Raw genomic sequence first — 20,011 nt, forward strand, 5'->3', positions numbered from 1 at the left:
TTAATCTATCACTGATAAAGTTATTATGTAACCCAGTGTCTGTTAAATGAGCTATAAAAAACACCTTAGAAATACAAGGGGATTGCATTGTGACCTGTAGGTCAAAGTTAATTCCAGGTAAGAGGATGGAGATGGAGATATGCTGGTTGTTTCTATGTGAATTCTGATGACATTAATTTAGAATTCCTTTCTATGCAATCTTTGTAGAGGACACAGTTTAGGTTATGGATTCTTCAATCTAGTGATTGTGCTGTGCACAATAGACCCCATCAAGAACCTGCAGAGGTGATAGAGTTGGGGGAAGCTAACTCCAGCAAAACCAGGAAAGTACTCAAAGAAGGTAATCTGAATAATTATACTGGAAACTGAGGTTGATCCCAGCAAACCAATTATGCATGACTCTACTTTGGAAATTAAATCTTGATGTGAAGTCAACCCTCCAAGAAAAATCCAGGATCTGGGACTAGATAAAACTAAAATGTACACTTAACCTAAGAAAATAGTTACCACTAACAACTGCTGTAACAGGCCCAAGCCACCTCCTGATACAGCACATACCTTTTGAAAATGAGTAATCACTATTGCCCTCATTATCTGCCACCTCAGGTAATTATGTATTTGCTAGAGGCATGTGTACATCATGTTGGGAGCACAGGGGAGCTCTCATCCAGCCTAGTGAGATGAACTAAAGTAAAAACAGGACAGGATACGGTAGAACTTCCAGGTGAAGGGACCAAGAGTAAGTACACAAGTGTCAGCTTTTAGGGGAAATCATAAGCACCTCACTGCTCTGATGCAAGTTACAGGTATACCCAAAGACGAGCCTGGAAAGGTAGGGCCCGCCTAGTACAGCCAGCCTCTAGAGTTTAGTGAAGGTAGCAACGTGGTCAATATTTGCTATTTAGATGAATCACTGGCAGCTGGGTGGAGGATGAAATTGAGATGAGTAGGGATAGTGAGAACTATTAATAACACATAAAATACTTTAAGCTGCTGTAAAATTAAGCCAGAGGGGCATTCAAAACAGTATGTTATTGCATGGTAGGTCAAAATTAAGCTCTGGAGCACTAAGGAAGTAGGCAGGGTTTGTACTACTACAAAATTCTACAGCTAGGATGTCATGGTTAACTCAATACTCTTTGAGGGGGGGAAAAGAACCCTCAATCCCGAAGACCCAAAGTTAAGAGAAATACAGATTGGTAATGTGACTCTCCAAAGATTTCTCTAAAATTTCAAAGCACAGATAATTTGACCTTGTTTTGCCTCTTTTAAAAAATCTCTTTTGGGTAGGAAAGAAAAGAAAAAAATGGCAAATAGGATTTAAAAGAACCACAAAGAATCAAGTCAGAAGAAATCTTATAAATGTTAGGTTGATTTATAAGAGCTACTCTGGGAAGTCACACAGTTTGTTTACAATACGAAGTCATCAACTGTGAACATACTGTACATGGCGATTAGAAGTCGTCATGGCAAGAGAAAACCAGACTGCCTGCTGCAGCCAACACAGTAACAACCAGAAAACAGCCGAGAAAATGTAGGGATTAAGTTAGGGTTGTTTTTTTTTTTTTTTAATAAAAGAAAAAAATAACTTCAGAAATCTTAACATAGGAAAGGAGTATTTCACACTTAGAAGACACCAGAATACAAATTACAAGTGTTTGACTTCAGTCCCATCCCTATCTCCTCAAAGATCAGAGATAAGACAGTTGACACAAACAAGTGATTCTGTAAGAGAAAGACTTAGAAACTCTACAAATGATTAAAATCTAAACTTATTTTTGCTTTTTTAAAAAAATTTTTTTAATATATCAAAAGGCCTGCTTTAGTGACATGCTACTCCCACCAGAAAATAACCCCAATACCCCCTTGTCGGTAACATGCTCAAGTTGACCAGCCAACTCTTTATATCTAAACCCCTGTGTGTGTACAAATACAAATTTGCCTTACAAACTTCACAAACCAAAGCCACAGGGCTCAGGTGACTGCTGCTAGTAACCTGCTTCCACCTGCTAACTGACCAGTTTCTACTCCCTTCAGAAGGGTGGGCACAGAGAAACCCTCAAATGGTAGTGAAGGAATTCACAGCCCCAAACTGCCAACCTTTCAAGAATTGCCTCCCCCATCCCTTCTCAAAAGGAGACCCTTACTTCTAATCAGACTTGTATCAAATTTGTCTCCCAGGGACTCCTTTTCTCTCTCAGAAAAACACACACACCCACACACCCATATATATAATTTTTTTGTTTTTGCATTTAAATATAAAAATACTAATCTGCTTTGTGTTATAAATGGAGGACCAAGCAGTAAGAACTTTTTCTTCTTAAGGTAGGGATATATCCATCAGTTGATTCTGAGTTTAGTTGTCAAGCTAGGGCAGTTAGCCCCAAGCAAGGACTTTGGACACAAGAGACCAAGGGCATTTTCCTTCCTGGTCTCTTCCCTCCTTTCTCTCTTAATTTCCACTTCTAATGTACAGTTGGTAACACTCTTTTTAAGAACTAGAATTTCCCATCAAAAGAAGGAAATCCTAAGATAACCACAGAATAAGTCAAGCCCTCCCCTCTTCAGCTACCACAAAGAAAAAGTTCTCCGCTCCTCCCTTCACAAACACTTATGCTCTGTCTGGATAGCTATGCCTATTGGACAAACACACCTGATTAAATGGAAGCAGTGGTTATGTTTCCCAACCCCCCCTCCCCACTAATGCACTATTCCTTAGTCTTCAAGAAAGCGTCATTGATAGGGAAAAAAAGGGGGGGGGGGTAGGTGTGAAGAGATTAAGAATTGACCCCTCTACCCTGGCCCAATAAAAGCAAGTTATTAACTGGGTATGAGGAATAAAAAAGACCTTGATATTCTGCCCTTTGAGTTATAACTATTAGGAACAAGTGGGAGAGGGGAAAAGTGGGAGTGGGATGAAGAACTGGGAGGGGTTTGATGCTGGAAGTCTAGTCCACTTAGTTTTTATACTGGAAGGGCTCATCGCCGGTCTCATTAAGCAGACACGTGCGGATGAGGGCTTCTGTCACCGAGTACGGATCACAGTTGGCAGAGGGGCGGCGGTCTTCAAAGTAACCCTTCTTCTCCTGGCCGACAGTCCGAGGAATGCGGATGCTGGCGCTACGGTTGGCCACGCCAGCAGAAAAGTCGTTGATGTTGGAGGTTTCATGGAATCCAGTCAGGCGCCGGGCATTGTCCAGGCCCCCTTTGGGATCGTAGGCACGGATGTGGTACTGATGTCTCTTGCTTAGCCGCTCGATGGACTCTTCAATGTACCTAGAGGACAGAGAAGATTGACGGTCTGACCTTAGCACCAGGAAACCTGCCCCTCAAGGGCAGGGAATAGATACAGGTCAAGGAAATGGGGTGACCAAAAAAATGACCCGTCTATTAAAAAGCTTCCCAGTTCACTAGGCTCCAAAGTATACTTCTAGTAGAATGAACAATGAGTCCTAGTGGGGCAACAGTTAAGCACTTAGCTGCTAATGGAAAGGTTGATGGTTCAAACACACCAAGTGGCTCCATTAAAGAACTGGCAATCTGCTCCCGTAAAGATTACAGCCTAAGAAACCCTAGGGGCAGCTCTGTCATATGTGGTCACTATGAGTCGAAATCAACTCGACAGCATGCAGCAAAACACTCCACAAGGGCTTATTCTGCCTTGTTATCTCTGTGTTCCAGTGTTTCAGAGTACCTGACACACAGTAGACAACTGAGCAGTATTTGATGAAAAGGCCCCAATCACTTGGCAAGACTTTCTCCCCCTCTGTAAGCATGTTTACTCACAAGTCTATCCTGTTACTAATTTAGTTCTTACAAAAGGTTTTCAAACTCATGAATCTATTTGTCCCTACCACCACCCTCAATTCTATTAATAGGACATTACTTGATACTTTTCAATTGGGAACATAATAGGAGAAGAAACATTTTAAAGCAAAGTGCCAAGAGCTGAGGGACATCTAGACAAACTGGGAATCCCAGCATCCTTATCCCCAATCCAGGAAAAATTTGGCAAGTATTCTTGAAAAGGAGCTTTGCCGAGATTGGTATGGCCTTCCCAAGCTCTCTAAAGAGCTATCTGGTGGTACAAGTGGCAAGGCATTTGGCTGCTAATAAAAGGTCAGCAGTTTCAATCCACCAGCTACTCTGTGGGAGAAAGATGAAGCAGTCTACTTCCGTAAAGATTTACAGCTTGGAAGCCCTATTGGGCAGTTCTACTCTGTCCTACAAGGTAGCTATGAGTCAGAATCAACTCAATGGCAAGTGGTTTTTTTGGTTTGTCTCAAGCTCTCTGCCACCTGAGAATAAAGATGGCTTCAGTAAAAGGTACTCACTTTAGACCATTCTCTTCTCGCATGGCCTTGGTGCTAAAGTTGGTATGGCAGCCCGCACCATTCCAGTTCCCAGGGATGGGCTTAGGATCAAAGGTCGCTATCACTCCAAAGTCTTCACATACACGGTGTAGGATGAAACGGGCCACCCACAGATGATCCCCCATGTCGATTCCTTCACAGGGTCCTATCTGGAACTCCCACTAAAGAATGAGAAGGTTTGCCATTAAAATAAAGTCGAGAGCTACCCCCAACTCAGAAGCTCTTAAAACTGCTCTCTCCCCACCTCTACTCTAACTCACTCATTTAGTTAATGAGTGGTGCACCACCACCCCGTGTTAGCAAAAGTCCCACTGGCCTGCCCTAAAGTCTTCAGATATGGAATAAATGGTAGAACAGAGCAATTTACCTGGGCAGGCATGACCTCGGCGTTTGTTCCCCCAATCTTGATGCCGGCATATAAGCAGGCCCGGTAGTGAGCCTCCACGATATCCCTGCCATAGGCTTTGTCTGCTCCCACACCACAGTAATATGGACCTGGCAGAGGCATCAAGACAGAATTTTCAGACTGTGTCTCCCCCCTCAATCCTTGCACAGAGGATCAGTGACTAGATTTGGGTAACATAAGGGCTATGTCTCCTAACAGATTATTCCAGCCAATTTCAGGTATATTCGTACAGTTTTTGATTCAGAAAGAGTAAATTCCATCTCTGGGAAGAAGGGCTTTCTTTGCCAATTAAGTTACTTGGGGAGGAGAAGGTTCACCTCTTACCCAGAGGGACTTACCTTGGGGCCCAGGGAAGCCATTGGAAGGCCAACCAAAGGGATGCCCATCTGTCCCCATGAGGGTGTATTCCTGCTCCATTCCAAACCACGGGTGCTGGTTGCTCACCATATCCATTATCCGTTTACAGGTGTTCCTTAAATTGGTTTCTAGAATAAAATGATAACATGCTGTTAGGGACATATGAACCATATGCTGGCGAATCCTGATGCTGATGGGAAGATGGTTCTCATATTTTATGCAGATGAGATATTCACTGTAAACTAAGCTGGCCTAGAACAAACTTTTCTGTGTCCTATACCTCAGGAAGTGGGGGAAATGAGAAGTTGTAACAGTCCTCTTAGAGCAAGACTCCAGGAAAAACTTTGGTTATAATTAAACTCAGTTACAACCAAGTCACATGGGAGCGGGCCCAGAACAGAACAAATTTTCCCCTTATCTGCATGCTGGCCACCTCTCAAGTACCAAATACCAGGCACTTAAATCCTCTATTCACAAGACAGCTGTTTCTAAGTTGACAGTCGTCTTCCTACTTTCACAGGCATTTTAGAATCAAATCGACAAGTTTTTGAGGGAATCATTTGTCCATTATAAGAGCTTATATTTCAGGTGAGAAGAGTAAGTGGTAAGTTATAAATAGTAGCTAGTGCAAAAGTAAACCAGAAAAAATTTGAGCTAAGGCCAAGTGGATACAATTTTCCAAGCTAGAAAACCCACTGCTGTTGAGTTGGACCCAACTCATAGTGACCCCTTCTTGGGTTTCCAAGGCAGTATCACATCATTACGGAAGTAGGTTGCCCAACCTTCCTTCTGAGGAGTGGCTGGTGGGTTTGAACCGCCAGCCTTCTGGTTAGCAGTCAAGTGCCTTAGGCACTATGCCACCAGAAGAGAACTTTAAAATATTAAGTAAATGCAAGACTTATTGTTAACTGCTTATTTATATAACAGGAATCATTTAAAGACTTTTATATAAAAAAAAATTAAGACCTTTATAGGATCCCTGGTGGCACAATGGTTACACTTAGTTACTAACCAAAAAGTCAGCAGTGCAAATCCACCATGAGAGAAAAAACTTGGCAATCTGCTCCTATAAAGACTTCTTGTTGTTATGTGCCGTCGAGTCAGACCTGACTCATAGCGACCCTTCCTTGGGCTGCCGAGGCAGTATCACTACGGAAGTAGATTGCCCAACCTTGCTTCCGAGGAGTGGCTGGTGGGTTTGAACCGCCAGCCTTCTGGTTAGCAGTCAAGTGCCTTAGCCACTACACTATCAGAGCTCCCTATAAAGGCTACAGTCTACAAAACCCTATGGGGTAGTTCTACTCTGTCATAATAGGGTCACTCGAAGTTATAACTGACTTGAAGACATACAATAACAAGAAACCTTTATATTTAAAAAGGTCATACAAAGACCTTTACATTAACGAAAAACAATTCACTGAGTGCTAATAACTACCCTACCAGGTAGGTATAAGTTGCCTTCATTTTTATAGATGAGAAAACTGAAGTACAGAGATATTGTTGTTGTTGTTATGTGCCACTGAGTGAGACCCAACTCACAGATAACCCTCTCCTTGGGTTTCCGAGGCAGTATCACTACAGAAGTAGATTGCCCAACCTTCCTTCCAAGGAGTGGCTGGTGGGTTTGAACCACCAGCCTTCTGGTTAGCAGTCAAGTGCCTTAGGCATTACACTACCAGAGCTCCCACTGAGACACTAGGTTAACTTGGTCTGTCAAAACAAAGGAAATGAAGGTCCAGAGATACTAAGTGACTTGTCAAAGTTCTCACTGCTGAACAGTAGCAAGACTTCACAGAAGTCAGGCTTAGCTGGTTTTAAAAAGGGGAATGGCAGAGAACCAGGTCCAGGAGGACCAGGCACACCATACAGGCTACTGGTGCCAACAGGAACCCAAGAGAACAGTTACAGCAAACCTCATGGTAAACTTACATTATAGGAAACTAAGATTTTCACATTGTAGCCAGTGGGCAGATATATAACAAAACAAATAAGCTGCCTGGGGTGAGATAGCAACCGATATTTGATGTGTAACAGCTCTAAGGGAATTGCACATATTTATTCATTTATTCTATTATTTTCCCCATTTGGAAACCGGGGAATCGAAGGCACAGATATTAAATACCTTGTATCAGTTCACAGCCAGTAAGTGGTACCAGCCTGAAACCCAAGAATTCTGACTCTAGAAACTAAGTTCTTAAAATATACGTTTTATGCTACAGGTCTGTCTCTGTGTATGCCACCAGTAAACAGCTATAGGAAGAATTCACACCATTTTACACAATCAACTGAGACCAGGGAAGCCTAGGCTATGTTACACCTCTTTGTAAGACTCCTGAACAGTTCTGAGATAATCTATTCTTCCCAATACTGATTGTAGAACGCCCTCTCCCTCCCTTTATAGCAGCCCTGGATTGGGGTGGGGTCACCCATACCCATCCTATACATACCTGCAGGTTTTCGGTTGTACTTAAAGACTTCACAGAACACCAGCTTGTTAGGGTCCTTGCGGAAAGGGTCCCGAAACATGGCCACTGGGATAAGATACATGTCACTGTTGGAGCCTTCAGACTGGAAAGTACTGGAGCCGTCAAAATTCCACTCGGGTAACTCTACAGTAAAAAGAGGACAGGGACAATTAAGTTAAAAATGCACAGAAGCTTAGCAGGCAAGAATACAGCCCCTCACTCACCTCTCCATCTCTAAATCTCTTTTTCCTGGGAAGGTCAGTAATGCCTAAATGCCACCATCAACATTAAACTCTCGTATTTGTCTGCATTTAGTCCTACAGTCTTTCCTATCCAAGTTCCAAGTAACACTATTTCCTTAAAGGTTAGGGAGACCCTGAAAATACGGTTTCTTTCCTAAATAAGATTACTGAACACCAAGGAAACAATCTCACACATTCTGACATCACTAATGAGTCAGCCACCATTTGAGAAATATTGAGACAGGAGAAAGATTCTTAAATTCTCCCACAAGGCCATCTGTGTTTTCTTTCTGCAATTCATTGAGTCGATGATTGTTCTAGCTCAAGTTATGTCTTTTTTAATAGATGAGGAAACAGAGAACTAGAGAATAACCTCAAGGATACTTCCTTATCACTTAATCCATGCTGCTACAAAGAAAGTTCATCTATGTAGATATACTTTCCCCAGTAAGTTTTAAAGGCCAGTTTGTCTCAGACCCTTACCTTGCATCTCCCCCTCCTATACCCCACACCTTTCCAATACCTGCCACACAGCAGTACATGTTTTGTTATGGTAACTCATTCATTCGTTCACTCAAATGTGAAGATTATTAGAAGCCAGTAAGTGGTACCAGGCCTGAAACCTAAAGTAGGCAGAAGATGGGTGTGTTCTTTTTCTGGCCCTTTTCCAGGAAGTAGCTTGCTCTAGATTGAAAAATGAAAGCCACAACTCCAAAGCAAACTATTAACAAAAAGCTCTAAGTGAGTCCACCCAGAGACACTTGGCGTGGTGTCTACCTCGGAAAAATCAACTATTAAAAAAAAATTCTACGTAGTCTAATTTTACTATGACACAAATGGGGTCGCAGAAGTCAGAATCGGCAGCAACTGGCATGGTGGGATAAGCAAATGCATTTAAGAATTTCCAAAAATGGCAGCAACTTAAACAAATAAATACGTAACTAATTTTATTTAGAAAGCACTTTAGGGCATTTAAGGAGCTCTGGTGGTATAGTGCCTAAGGCATTAACTGCTACCAGAAAGTTGGTGGTACAAACCCACTAGCCACTCCACGGAAGGAAGACTGGGTGATCTATTTCCATAAAGATTTACCACCACGGAAACCCAAAGGGGGTCTCTATGAGTCAGAATCTACTCGATGGCAGTGAGTTTGTTTTTTTAGGGCATTTGCTTACATCTAGAACCCCAGTGATAAGTTTGAAACAGACATATTCAGATTAGAGTAGTGGTGTTCAAACTGAACTACTGGGGGTGTCTTTACTATGGTATTAGTTGCTATCCAGTCGATTCTGACTCTCGGCAATCTATGTGTGAAGAATTAAGCTGCTCTATCAGGTTTTCAAGGAGCTCTGGTAGCATAGTGCCTAAGGCACTTGACTGCTAACCAGAAGGCTGGCGGTTCAAACCCACCAGCCACTCCTCGGAAGGAAGGTTGGGCATTCCTACTTCCGTAGTGATACTGCCTCGGAAACCTAAGGAGGGGTCGCTATGAGTCGGGGCCGACTCGATGGCAAATAATAACAACAATAACAACATAGGGTTTTCAAGGAGTTCTGGTGGCACAGTGCCTAAGGCATTTGACTGCTAACCAGAAGGTTGGCAGTTAAAAGCCAGCAGCTGCTCTGTGGAAGGAAGACGGGCAATCTACTTCTATAAAGATGTACCCCCTCAGAAACCCAGTGGGGGTCGCTATGAGTCAGAATCGACTCAGTGGCAGTGAGTTTGGTTTTACTTTTTATAGGGTTTTCAGGGCTGTGACATTTTGGAAGCAGATCGCCAGACCTGCCTTCCGAGGCATCTCTGGATGAATTCAAACTACCAACTTTTTGGCAAGTACTTGAACACTCAGATGGCCAAATCATCAAAGTCTCTAGTTCCCCACTCCACAAACTAGAGTGCTTACTTTTTTCTTCAATATACTGGCTTACATGCAAGATTCCATTTAAATAAAGGATTCTATCATTGCTGTGTATCGAGGCCATGTAGGAGCTTAATATATGTTGATTGAATGAAGTCTGAAAAAACTGCCTAAGGAAAGACTTTGTTTTGGTTGAAGGTAGCTGCCCATCTCTACACTGCTCCTACACAGAATCTACCGTACCCTGCCGAAGTTCTCACCTTCTACACACTTGGGCTCAGAGTCCAGGGTACGGGTCTTGCAGCGTAGACCTTCTCCAGTGCCATCGATCCAGATATACATGGCTTGGACTTTCTCACCCTGAGGCAAAGCCATGTACACCTGCTTGATGCCTTTGTTCAAGTGAGAACTTGCTGAGGTGGCCATGGTGGAAGATGTTCTGGAGTGAAAAAAATAACGTTAAGTACATCAACTCCAATCATCTAATTGAGAGGGACAATTAAATCAAAGGTGGACACTACCCTCAAGAAGTCAAGAGTGGGAGTAGCGGCAGCCCCTTCCTTTGAAGTCACATACCCATAGGTGTATTTATCCAATCTGCATTCAAAGGGATTAAAGATTTATACAAGACAAAAATATCATCCTAAAACTGTAAAAACCTTTTGAGGAGATTAAAGTAGATGCCTGCTGGAGAAAAAAACAGTGGTAATCTTTGACCTTTCTTCTCTGCTGAAGTTCTGCAACATCTTTAAATTCAAGGCTTTCTTTTCCAAGCTACAATCTAAACTTGTGACAACTAACCCCTATCCTTTAGTGTAGCTGAGGTAGAATTATGGAAAGCATTTTCTGCCAAGATACTAGGGGTAAAAACTAACAAACTACTAAGGTTCAAAAATAGGAAGTTTACAAAACTGGTATCGTCACCTCATAAAGGCAAAATCCAGACACAGAAAGGCTTGGCTGCTATGGTTTCTGAGTGAGTCTTCCCTATGCCTTTCATCTCAGTTGTGGCCTTAATAAAAGCCCCCTTTTGGAGTTTCTCCCTCCCTTTGTGGGGACAGACCCAAATATTCAGATTTAAGGATGAAAAACAGGGCTAGCTGGAAGATTTCAAAGGCTAGATAGAGTCTTCCTACAAAAATGAAGGAAAGGAACTGCAATTATTACCATCACCAAGACTTAAAAATAGCTACCAGCCCCAGTTGGATTCCACTGCCATAGTTTCCACTGGTCTGAAGCAAAGTTCTCACTTCAGAACAGGGGCTCATATTTACAAATAAGTTTGAGAATGACAATACAGACAAACCTCATTTTATTGCTCTTCACTTCATTGTGCTTTGCGGGCACTACGTTCTTTTACAAACTGAAGGTTTGTGGCAACCCTACCTTGAGCAAGTCTATCAGCACCATTTTCCAACATCATGTGCTTGCTTCCTGTCTGTCACGTTTTGGTAATTCACAAAGTACTTCAAGCTTTTTCATAATGCTACTGCACACTTAACAGATGGCACTATCGTGTAAACATAACTTTTATATGCACTAGGAGACCTAGAAATTCATGTAACTCACTTGATGGTGCTGGTTTGGAAACTGAACCCTCAGTATCTAAAAGGTATGCCTGTACTCTGAGATTCCAACAGACAACTTTCCAAATAATTAGGAATTGCCATTTCTAAATCAAAAAGATCAGGACTTTCAAAAGCTTTGAGGCATGCTAAAAACTGCAAGCCACCACCAGAAAACCTCTAAAAGAAGAGAAAATTCTGAGGCCACAAAACCAGCCTCAACAAGAGGAAATGTTCTTCTCCATGCCACCACCACCCCCCACCAAAAGGCCCAGAGTAGCTGGAAAGGGAACACATTGTTCTCCTCCACGACTTGGGCAACTTTCTGCAGTACAGTGGCTAAGTTTCTATGGGCAATCGTCCATGTTTGCCCAGCTGAAAACATAACTGCTTCTCCTTTCCAACAGCCTCACCCTTCCCTTTGGGGAAGAGAAGAACCTCATCTGTCAAGTCTTATTAAAGGAGAACCAACAACTTTTGCCTATATCTAGAAGACTCTGTATGTCAAATTATACCCCCTTTTCCCAATTCCCTGCCTGAAGAACCAGCAGAAACACTCTCTATCCCTACCATTCCCACAAACAGCTACAACTCAGTTTCTCAGCTTTCCCCCTCAACCTGTTTGTTAACACTTCTAACATCAAGCCACACTTTCTCTCTTGACTCGGTGAAGCATGTCTCCTACCCTCTCTGATGATCTGAGGATGCCAACAGCCCAGTCTACTATAGCAACTGGTGCCTTCGAGGTGCCAAGTTTTACGTGGGGGCAAAAATAGGGCTCTGAAGCTTTTAGCTGTTTCTGCAGCTGTCACCGGCTCCGGAGTTCTCTCTCTGTGCACCCTCACTCACCCCAGCCAATAGAAGTCAGTATTTCCGGGGTCACCCCCTAACTTAGCCCTCCTCTTTCTTGACTTCTGTTCATGATTCTCCTCGATTTCCGGCTCCTGCTGGTCCAAACACCGTTGCTTTCTGGCTGAGGGTGAGGGAGTGGGAGACGGAGACTGAGCGCGCTCCGGCCTGGTGAGGCTGGAAAATGCAGGCTGGTGGGTTAAGGTCCTAATTTTGAGTCGCGATTTCTCTCCGGATTTCACCGAATAGGCCACGAACCCAAAACAGTTGGAGGGTGACTCCGAGGAGCGCGACTCTGTGTCGTCCACATCGTACTTGTTCATTGCTTTGTGGCTGGAGGAGCGGACCCGCTTCCTGCTCCCGGGGGAGTTAGAATCCACTTTGAGACCAGCCCTTTCCCCCAGAAATGTTCCGAACGTCGGCGCCCCGCCCCTCGGGCCTAGGTCCAGATCTTAGGGCCTCACCAAGGAGGCCATACCCCTCAGAGGGCAGAGGCTGGGGGGCGGGAGGGGCGACGGGAGAGAGGGAGGGGGAGGAAGGCGCGGCGCTCGACTGCCGCCTCGGCCCGGCCGGTCCACTAGCCGCAGCCCCGGGCTCCCCATTGTTCGGTCATAAGTATATGACCAGAATGTCATAAGTATATGACCAGAATTTCCCCGGGACTTCGGGGCAGAGCCCAGCGGCGCAAACAAAACACACGTTATTCGCTTCAACGTAGGCGTCTACATGACAACACCACGACTATCTTCCAAAATCCGCCACCGCGGAACAGGAGAGCAAGGCGCTAGCGCCTACGAGGCTCTGCGTGCGCTCCCGCAGGGCAGGGGAGCACAACCACTCCATCCACAACCTAAACACCCAGACCTTAAGGCACTGGGCCCTGGAGGGGGGCTCGACAGGTCTGCCCCACGAGAGGCCTGCAGCGAAGTCCCTGTGGGCCGCAACAGCGAAAGATCAAAACAACCTTCCCCCTAACCCTACTTAAAACCGAGAGAAGGGCGCGCCCCAAACAGCAACCCATCCGCCAGTCTTTACCGACGGCGGAAGCACGCGGACACCTCCGACACCCCCGGGAGGCCGAAAGCTCAACAGAGGTCTGGAAGAGAAGGAGCCACGAAAGAAAAGGCCAGGGTGCCGTGCCGTGACGGGAGAAACGTCTGGGGACAGGACGCGCGTGCTGACCGCGCCTTGGGGGAAGCCGAGCACTTATACCTGGGCGGCGAGCAGGCTGGAGGGAGGGCGGGCCGCGAGAGCAAGGTGAGGAGAGACCGGGAGACCAGGTGTACGGGTCAGACGCTCGACTCTACTCCCATTCTCGGCTCTGAAGAGCGGCCCACAGCCCAGCACTCTTTATCAGCGGCAGGGGGCCGCCCCCGGCACCCTGATTGGCTTCCAGCGGCGGGGAGCGCGGACTGATCAGCTGATGTGCGCCCAGGCACTGCGGCCATTGGGCGAGAAGCCGTGAGGGCGCTGCCGGGTAGGGGAGCGCGAGCAAGGGAAAGAAAGAAAGAGAAAAGGACGTGGGGGAGGGGGCGAGGGTGGAGAGTGGAGGGAGGAGGCGAGGAGAAGAGGGGTTGGGTGGTTGCGCGCCGAGCGCGCGAGTTCCTGCTGAGGAAGGACCCCGCCTGCCGCAGGCTCGAGCAAAACAACCTAGTTCGCCTGGCGGCTGGGGCAGAGTTCAATCCCGACCACAGACCTGAAGCCGCCCTTGCAGCCCCCTACAACTAAGACTCATAGAAAACTGCCCGGGGCAGCCAACCCCGCTGCCTTTCTGGTCGTATAATTTTGCAAGGAGAGTGGAGCGTTCCATCTTTTCCCAGGTCATACCTCAGACTCCCGAGATACCCGTGGTAATTATGTAGCACAAAACCATTTTGGCTTTTAAAGTCCCAGAATAGCCCAGCCCCCCGTGCCTCGCCCGCTCGTGGTTAAGTTTGAGAGGGAGCGCGGGGCGCGGGTGCGCTGGAAGCCCTAAGCTTGTCTAGCGATGGCAGGTATTGCAAGGGCCTAAAGAGGAGACAGGAGCTCTGGTAGCATAGTGCCTAAGGCACTTGACTGCTAACCAGAAGGCTAGCGGTTCAAACCCACCAGCCACTCCTCGGAAGGAAGGTTGGGCATTCCTACTTCCGTAGTGATACTGCCTTGGAAGCCCAAGGAGGGGTCGCTATGAGTCGGGGCCGACTCGATGGCAAATAACAACAACAACAAAGAGGAGACAGCACATAGACGGGGCTGCTGAAGAGAGGTTGGGGTTCCTAAGGCCTGGAAGAGTCCCCTCCCAAGCTCTCTCATTGGGTTTTGGGAAGTGGACAGAACTCTGCTATTTCATATTTTTAATCAACTTGCAGTGTTTATATAATTCCATTGAGAAGGCCTTGGGGGACGGTACAGACCTGTCTAATAAGGTTTCTGTCAGACCTTAGGCTAGTAACTCAACCTCTTTGGACCCAAGTTTTCTTGTATGCAGAGTAAAGCAGTTCAAAGAGACCTTTAGAGCCGCCCACCAAATGTGTAATTGTGTATGCAAACTGTTGCCCAAGAGCAGCTGAAAGGAAAGTGAAATCTTACAATGCCCCTTGGAAGCCCAGGGTTGCTCAAAAATTTAGAATCCCTTAATAAATTTCCCGTTTTTGCTTTTCAAGTAAATTGTGCCTTCTTTCTGATCTGTAAAATGAGAGTACCTACCTTAGCTCCTCTCAGCTTTGGTGTGATGTTTGAGAAAATGTGTATGTGTGTGCAATTTTGAAAATGGATGCTGTCAACAGATGCACAATAATCATATTTTTAAAATATGTTATCGCTACCAGTCCTATTATTTGGCCCTTCAATTTTCATTCCCCAAAGTCCATCTGATGATACCTAACCTTTTATCACATTTCTCAGGGGGAATGCCAGCCTCTCAGACTTTGAAATTTTTCTGTTTAAAGACCAAGAAACCATACTTCCAGTGCCTTTGGAAGAGGAAAGAAAGAAGTGTGTTCTTTTGGTTATTTTTGTACCACAAATATGGAAAAGAAATGTTGCCTGAAACCACACACACATAACTTGGCTTCTCTGGTTAACATCTCTTTCCTTCAAAAGTGTGTCTAGCACTGTAATGCTTTTAAATGACAGATACAGCATTCTTATCAACAGGGGCTTTTGGACTGTTTCAGACTGTGACATTCTGAACACAAGGCATCTTGCACATGTAAGGAATTCCATATTTAGTTTCAGTGCTGTTTGTTGAAGTATTATAATGTGATGGTTAAATGTTGGGCTTCACACCTAAATTAAAATCTGGACTTTACCTCTTACTGAGTTACTCAGCTACACTAAACCTCCGTTCCCTTGCCTATAAAATAGTGATAATAGCTATCTTATGTATCATTGTGGAGCTCCTGGGTGGTACAAACAGTTAACATGCCCAATTGCTAACCCAAAGTTTGGAGGGTCTTCCACCCAGTGGTGCCTCAGAAGAAAGGCCTGGTGATCTACTTCCAAAAAATCAACCATTGAAAACCCCTTGGAGCACAGTTCCACTCTGACACACATGGGGTCACCATGCATTGGCATCAACTCTATGGCACCTGGCTTTTTACCTTATTAAATGTGCAAGGATTAATTGTGATAACATTTTTTTTCAAAAAAGAAATTAGGATAGTACCTGGAAAATAGTAAATGTTTGTTGTTTTTGCTGTTGTTAGATGTCACATTGGCTCTAACTCATAGCAACCCTATTGTACAACAGAACGGAACACTGCCCAGTCCTACGCCGCCTTCACAATCCTTTCTGTGTTTGAGCCCTGTTGTAATGTTTACTACTAGGAAATATTTGGAAAATAATATTTATAATTATCATCAGCTAAAATAATCTGAAGAGACTGGAATGTTTCTTTCCCTATACCACCCATTCACTCTTTAAGTACAGCTTTCTGACTCAGTGTAATACATCACCATTAGTTTTATGAAAGCGAGCTTAGATCTGGGAACAGAGTGGGCCATCTTTGTTCCATCTTTTTCTGTAAAGACTTGAGTTTAAATGGTTGGGGAGGGAAGAGGAAGGTGATGCCGAAGTGCCAAATTATAAACCAGGGCCTTCCACTACACTGTTACCACCAGCTCCTACAGTGGGGATGGCAAGAATAATAGAAAATGGAATACAAAAAAGCCAGTTCAGTTTTTTTAGCTTAAGGTATCACATTTTATGGTACAAGTGCCTACTTTCCTTGCTAGGTATCTTAACCTCGAGCTGCTAATTCATCTTTTTCTTCCCTGACAGTATCCAGGGTGAGTGTTCAGTAAATGATATTTGTTGACCACACAGAAATGACAGCGGCACCATCAAGAGAACATGTGCTTTGAGCTGCTTTTCCAAGAATGGAAATGGATTTTGCTTTGATCCATTCATGTGACCAGGGGCATGCTTTGTGAGGGTTAGGAACATAATACATGACCACTGACTCTTTCAGGAATGAACAAGAGGCCTTGTCTTCTTTGGTCAACCCCACACTTTCTCAAACCAACCAAATTAGGGCCCAAATGTGTCCAAAGACTTACTAGGGAAGCTTAAGAATGTATGAAGGAAGAGAAAGCAGAAGAAAGTCCTTTAGGTAATCGGTTTGCCCCAGAAACCCAGACTGTACGTTTAGAGAAGTTAAAAGTGGAATGGCCTGTTTCATCCAGTTTAACTTTGCTGTGTCTGCTACCTTTGTTCTCCCTCCCTTTCTTCCCTAAATTGCCACCCACCCCCACTTTCCACCCTCAGTAAAAAGAGCCTTAGAATGCTCAAACCCATGAACTTTTCTATCTCTTGGTATGTACAGTTTCAAAGCCTACAGGGTTCTGTTGTGTGTACTTAGAAGTCATGTTTTACTGTCTTACAGAAGAGTAGCTGTGTCCAAAGTGTGGGTGGAGTAGGAGAGCAGCATTGGAGGTAAGGATTGCTTCAAATATGCAAAAATGGTTGGAGATAAAAAAACATGTCTTCGCTGTTGTTCTGTTGCCTGAAATATAGGCCTTTTCTTGGGTGGGCCTTACCTGTGAGTTCTCTCAGCTTCCTTCTCTCTCTTTTAAAGGGCCTAGTCTCACTTGCAACCATCACTCATCTGACAGCTTGTCATACTGTGGTGGCTTGTGTGTTGCTGTGAGTCTGGAAGCTATGACACCAGTATTGCAAATGCCAGCAGGGTCACCCACGGTGGACAGATTTCAGCAGAGCTTCTAGACAAAGACAGACTGGGAAGAAGGATGGGGCCATCCACTGCTCAAATAATTGGCCACTGAAACTTTATGAATAGCAGTAAAATACTGTCTGATATATTATGAAAATAAATCTGTCCTGGATGAAGTACAGCCAGAATGCTCCTTGGAAGCAAAAATGGCCAGACTTCTTCTCATCTACTTTGGTCATGTTGTCAAAAGGGACTACTCTCTGGAGAAGGATATCATGCTTGGTAAAGTGGAGGGTCAGCAAAAAAGGGAAGACCTTCAACGAGATGGATTGACACAATGGCTGCAATGGTGGGCTCAAGCAAAGGAAGGATTGTGAGGATGGCACACGACCGGGCGGTGTTTGGTTCTGTTGTACATAGGCTCATCATGAACTGAAGCTGACTCAATGGCACCTAGCAATAAGTCTCACTTGCAAAGGAGCCCTGGTGGTGTAATGTTTAAGCACTTGGCTACTAAATCAAAAGGTCACTGGTTTGAACCCACCAGCCACTTCACAGGAGAAAGATGTGACAGTCTGCTTCTGTAAAGATTTGTAGCCTTGGAAACCCTATGGGGCTGTTCTACTCTGCTTTATATGGTCACTATGACTCCGAATGCACTGGCAATTTTTTTTTTTTTTTAATTTTTAAGTCTTGCAAGGAGTCTCTGGGTAGTGCAAATGGTTAAGTGTTCTAGGACTAGCTAAAAGGTGGGTGGCTTCAACCCACCCAGAGGTGCCTTGGAAGACAGCCCTAGTGATCTGTCTGAAAAGTCACAGCCTTGAAAATCTATGGAGCAATTCTACTCTGCACCCATGGGGTCACCATGAGTTGGAATCAACTCAACGGCAACTAACAACAGCAATGACATTCTCACTCACAAGTCTGAAGCCCTTAACCTAGTGATCTGAGAGTACTTGCCTGGGGCCTGTGTGGTTGCCTTGCACTAATTCTTCACTAGGAACAAGATTTGGGGTAGGGTTCAAACAGACCCAAACTTTCAGCCACAATGTGCAGTTTGGAGATCAGGAATTTTCCCTATATTTGGATGATTTCTATGGGTGTTCAACAAAACCCCTAACTCGGGCTAAAGAGACGTGGCTGAGACTCATGGTTGAGGAATATTCTGGAAACCCAGCCCAGAGTTATAAACTAGTCTGTTTTGTTTGTTTGCTTTTAAACAGATCAATACCAATTCTTCCAAAGGATAGGTTACAGTATAATATTAACAAAATTAGAAGAGAAAAAGACAGCTCTAGAAGTTAATGGCGTTACCCTTCAACTATATTTTGGGGAGAAACTTCAGGTGGCCAGACTTCCAGATTTCACTGTACACAGTAAAAGAAGAACCGACCACATTATGCTTCAATTCAGTACCTCACAATGGATTCAGGAATTATTCTTTATATCCGTTCTCACTGTTTGATGGCCTTAAGCTCCAAAACCAAGACCAAACTCACTGCCATCAAGTTGATTCCAACTCACAGCAAGCCCTATTGGGTTTCCAAGGCTGTTAATCTTTACAGAAGCAGACTGCCTCATCTTTCTTCCATGGAGCAGCTGGTGGGTTAGAACTGCTGACTTTTTGGTTAGCAGCCAAATACCTTAACCACACCATCTGAGCTCCTTGGCCATAAGCTCAGGAGAGGAAAATAGATATTCATTTCTCAGCCATATCTCTGTATCCTATTGTAAGTTTTGTTGAATGCGTGTTGAAATCATTGAAATACAAAGAGAACCACATTTCCCAAACCACAAGTTATGACTGCAAGCTTGGGTCTGTTTGAACTCTATCCCAAATCTTATCTCTAATAGGAAAGTACTTGGAGAGTGGCAAGAATCAAGCTGACTTAGCTAACAACATGGAGAAATAAGTTCCGTGGAGAAAATTAAAGCCATACAATACTAGAATTAGATCTTCCTATCATCTTAAAGATGAGGAAACTGAGGCCTAGAGAACTTGTCATAACTTACCTAAATTAGTGCAGTATTTTTCCAACCTAATATGCTTCCAAGGTACAAATCCTTAAGAGCCCTTTTCCCTTAATACTTTCTTCAGTCTCCTTAATCTATCGGTGCTGTGTTCCTGGGGCATTGCCTCTAAAATATTGAAATCTCTCTGTACCCATTGAGGAAGCTACAAAGAGCAGGGACCAGCCAGTTTACTTCTGAATCCTACATTGTGGCTTAGGAGCTCTGGTAGCATAGTGCCTAAGGCACTTGACTGCTAACCAGAAGGATGGCGGTTCAAACCCACCAGCCACTCCTTGGAAGGAAGTTTGAGCAATCTACTTCAGTAGTGATACTGCCTCAGAACCCAAGGAGGGGTCACTATGAGTTGGGTCTGACTCGATGGCACAACATTGTGGCTTACCTAGTGCTTTACGTTTAGCAGTCGTTTCATCTGTATTTTCCTTTTGACTGTTGTTGTGTTGTTACTCCTTGTGAGTAAGCCCAGATTAAAAAACCGAAACCAATCCAGTTGCTTTTGAGTGGATTTCGACTCATACCTCATGAGGTTTAAAGTAGAAGTGTTCTTACTCCAGAGTATTTTTAGGGGCTAATTTGTCAGAAGTAGATTGCCAGGCCTTTGTTCCGTAGTACCTCAGTGTGGATTTAAAAGTCCAACCATGGTACCTCTATGTGGATTTAAAAGTCCAGCCTTTGGCTACTAACCCAGGGATTCCTAGCCCTGGATGACGGG

At 44.4% G+C, this 20,011-nt stretch overlaps 1 protein-coding gene across 1 annotated transcript; it reads right to left on the reverse strand.

Moving 5' to 3' along the window:
* Positions 1-2,957: 2,957 nt before the first annotated feature.
* On the reverse strand, positions 2,958-10,127 carry GLUL (glutamate-ammonia ligase). The gene is made up of 6 exons (XM_007937650.2): positions 9,962-10,127; positions 7,584-7,745; positions 5,118-5,264; positions 4,741-4,868; positions 4,335-4,534; positions 2,958-3,276 (listed from the first exon to the last, which is right to left on the reverse strand). The coding sequence occupies exons 1-6, from the start codon at positions 10,125-10,127 to the stop codon at positions 2,958-2,960; spliced, it is 1,122 nt and encodes a 373-aa protein (XP_007935841.1).
* Between the last annotated feature and the right edge of the window lie 9,884 nt (positions 10,128-20,011).

This window comes from Orycteropus afer, unplaced genomic scaffold, assembly GCF_000298275.1.
Source record: "Orycteropus afer afer isolate SDZICR_OR568_19922 unplaced genomic scaffold, OryAfe1.0 scaffold00043, whole genome shotgun sequence".
NCBI classification, from domain to species: domain Eukaryota; kingdom Metazoa; phylum Chordata; class Mammalia; order Tubulidentata; family Orycteropodidae; genus Orycteropus; species Orycteropus afer.

What these genes read in the sequence shown, in the direction of transcription:
- GLUL (XM_007937650.2), bottom strand. Translation starts at nt 10,127, where the DNA reads ATGGCCACCTCAGCAAGTTCTCACTTGAACAAAGGCATCAAGCAGGTG. An exon ending in TGGCTTCCCTGGGCCCCAAG is followed by an intron (nt 4,869 to 5,117) that starts GTAAGTCCCTCT and finishes TGCCTCTGCCAG; the next exon opens with GTCCATATTACTGTGGTGTG. An exon ending in CGAGAAGAGAATGGTCTAAA is followed by an intron (nt 3,277 to 4,334) that starts GTGAGTACCTTT and finishes TCTGTCCTCTAG; the next exon opens with GTACATTGAAGAGTCCATCG.